Below are 1653 nucleotides of genomic sequence, written 5' to 3' on the forward strand. Positions count from 1 at the left end.
TGCAGACTCAGGTGGGGCTGGGGATGAGGGGTTGGGGTGCAGGAGGGGGCTCCGGGCTGAGACCAAGGGGTTCAGAGGGTGGGAGGGAGAGCAGGGCTGGAGCAGGGGGTTGGGACGTGGGAGAAGGGTCAGGGGTGCAGGTTCCCAGCAACACTTACTTCAAGCAGCTCCATGTTCCCCCTCCGGCTCTTACACGGAGGCGTGGCTCTTACAGCTCTGCGCACTGCCCCGTCTGTAGGCGCCGCCCCCGCAGCTCCCATTGGCTGTGGTTCCCAGCCAGTGGGAGCTGCAGAGCTGGCGTTTGGGGCGGAGGCAACGCGTGTAGCTCCCTGGCTGCCCCTATGTGAAGGAACAGGAGGGGGGGGGACATGCCACTGCTTCCGGGAGCTGCACAGAGCCACGGCAGGCAGGGAACCTTCTGTAACCTGCTGTGCCACCAACCGGACTTTTAACCCAGCTGTGCTAACCGGAGCTGCCAGGGTCCCTTTTCAACTGGGCGTTCTGGTCGAAAACGGGACACCTGGCAACCCTACCCCACACACGTCCGTGCTCGCATATTCACACACGTGCATTCAAACACAACCGTGCTCCTCTGCAGTCTGCAAATACAGTAAGGGCTGTTCTAAAGAGGACGGGGATTGATTGTTCTCTGTGTCAACCAAGAATGAGAAGGAAACAGCTACATCGGCATCAAAGGAGATTGAGGGTAGATATTTGGAACAACTTTCTCAGCTCTGGAATCGACTTCCAAGGGAGGTTGTGGAAGACCCGCCACTGGAGGTTTTTAAGAACAGGTTGGGCAAACACCTGTCCAGGCTGGTCTACGTTTATTTGTTCCTGCCACAGCGCCGGGGGATGGACTCGATGACCTCTCGAGGTCCCGTCCAACCCCTCATTGCTGTGATTCAATGCGCACGCAGCCCCACACATTCGCAGATAAACGACAGCACACCAACAGAATATGGAACACCCAATTGTGCAGATACACACTCAGTCTTCCTTGCACAATACTTGCGGATAAACACACAGTCACGTGCTCACACTTGCACATGCTCGCAGATAAACACAATCACGCACATACTCACCGCTTAACACACACCCACACACATACAGACACACACAATCATGCCCAAGCACACAATCGCACACGCACTCAGAGACAAACACTCACCCGCACACAGCCAGAAACGCACATGAGTGTGCAGACACACACGTCCCGACAGAACAGGGCTCATCCCCTCCAGTAGGGGGTGACACACACACACACACACACACACTCACCTGCAGTCACCAGCAGCAATGTGATGCCCAGCCGCTCCATGCCGGTGGGGGCTGCTGGCTCCAGGAAGGCCCCTGCGTGCCAAGGGGCTGGGGGGGGGGGGGAGGAAAAGAATCAAATTACCAGGGAATTGGTCCATAAGACACTCCCCACTGCAGGCTCCGCCCCCTGAGCCCTGCCCATCACCCTTGCTGGTCTGCCACCCTCAAGGAATCCTGCGCTCTGATTGGTTCCTACCAGAGCATCTCAGCACTGACCAATGGGAAAAAAGTCTGAGGGACACTATAGGTCTGGTCAACTGTAGGGCAGGGGCCTCATCGCGCCCCGGCAGGGAATGGTGCCTGGGCCATGGGGCCCGCAGTCAGGTTGGACCG

The 1653-nt window shown here is 57.8% G+C and overlaps 1 protein-coding gene across 1 annotated transcript in view; it reads right to left on the bottom strand.

Moving 5' to 3' along the window:
* LOC117888553 (trypsin-like) overlaps window positions 1-1355 on the bottom strand; it is a 10541-nt gene extending 9186 nt beyond the window's left edge. Inside the window, exon 1 of the mRNA XM_034792067.1 lies at window positions 1282-1355. Coding sequence (XP_034647958.1) covers window positions 1282-1321 — 40 coding nt within the window. The 5' untranslated portion in view covers window positions 1322-1355. The remainder of the gene's footprint in view (window positions 1-1281) is intronic.
* Window positions 1356-1653: the final 298 nt, after the last annotated feature.

Source organism: Trachemys scripta, chromosome 16 (genome assembly GCF_013100865.1).
Source record: "Trachemys scripta elegans isolate TJP31775 chromosome 16, CAS_Tse_1.0, whole genome shotgun sequence".
Taxonomy (NCBI): Eukaryota; Metazoa; Chordata; order Testudines; family Emydidae; genus Trachemys; species Trachemys scripta.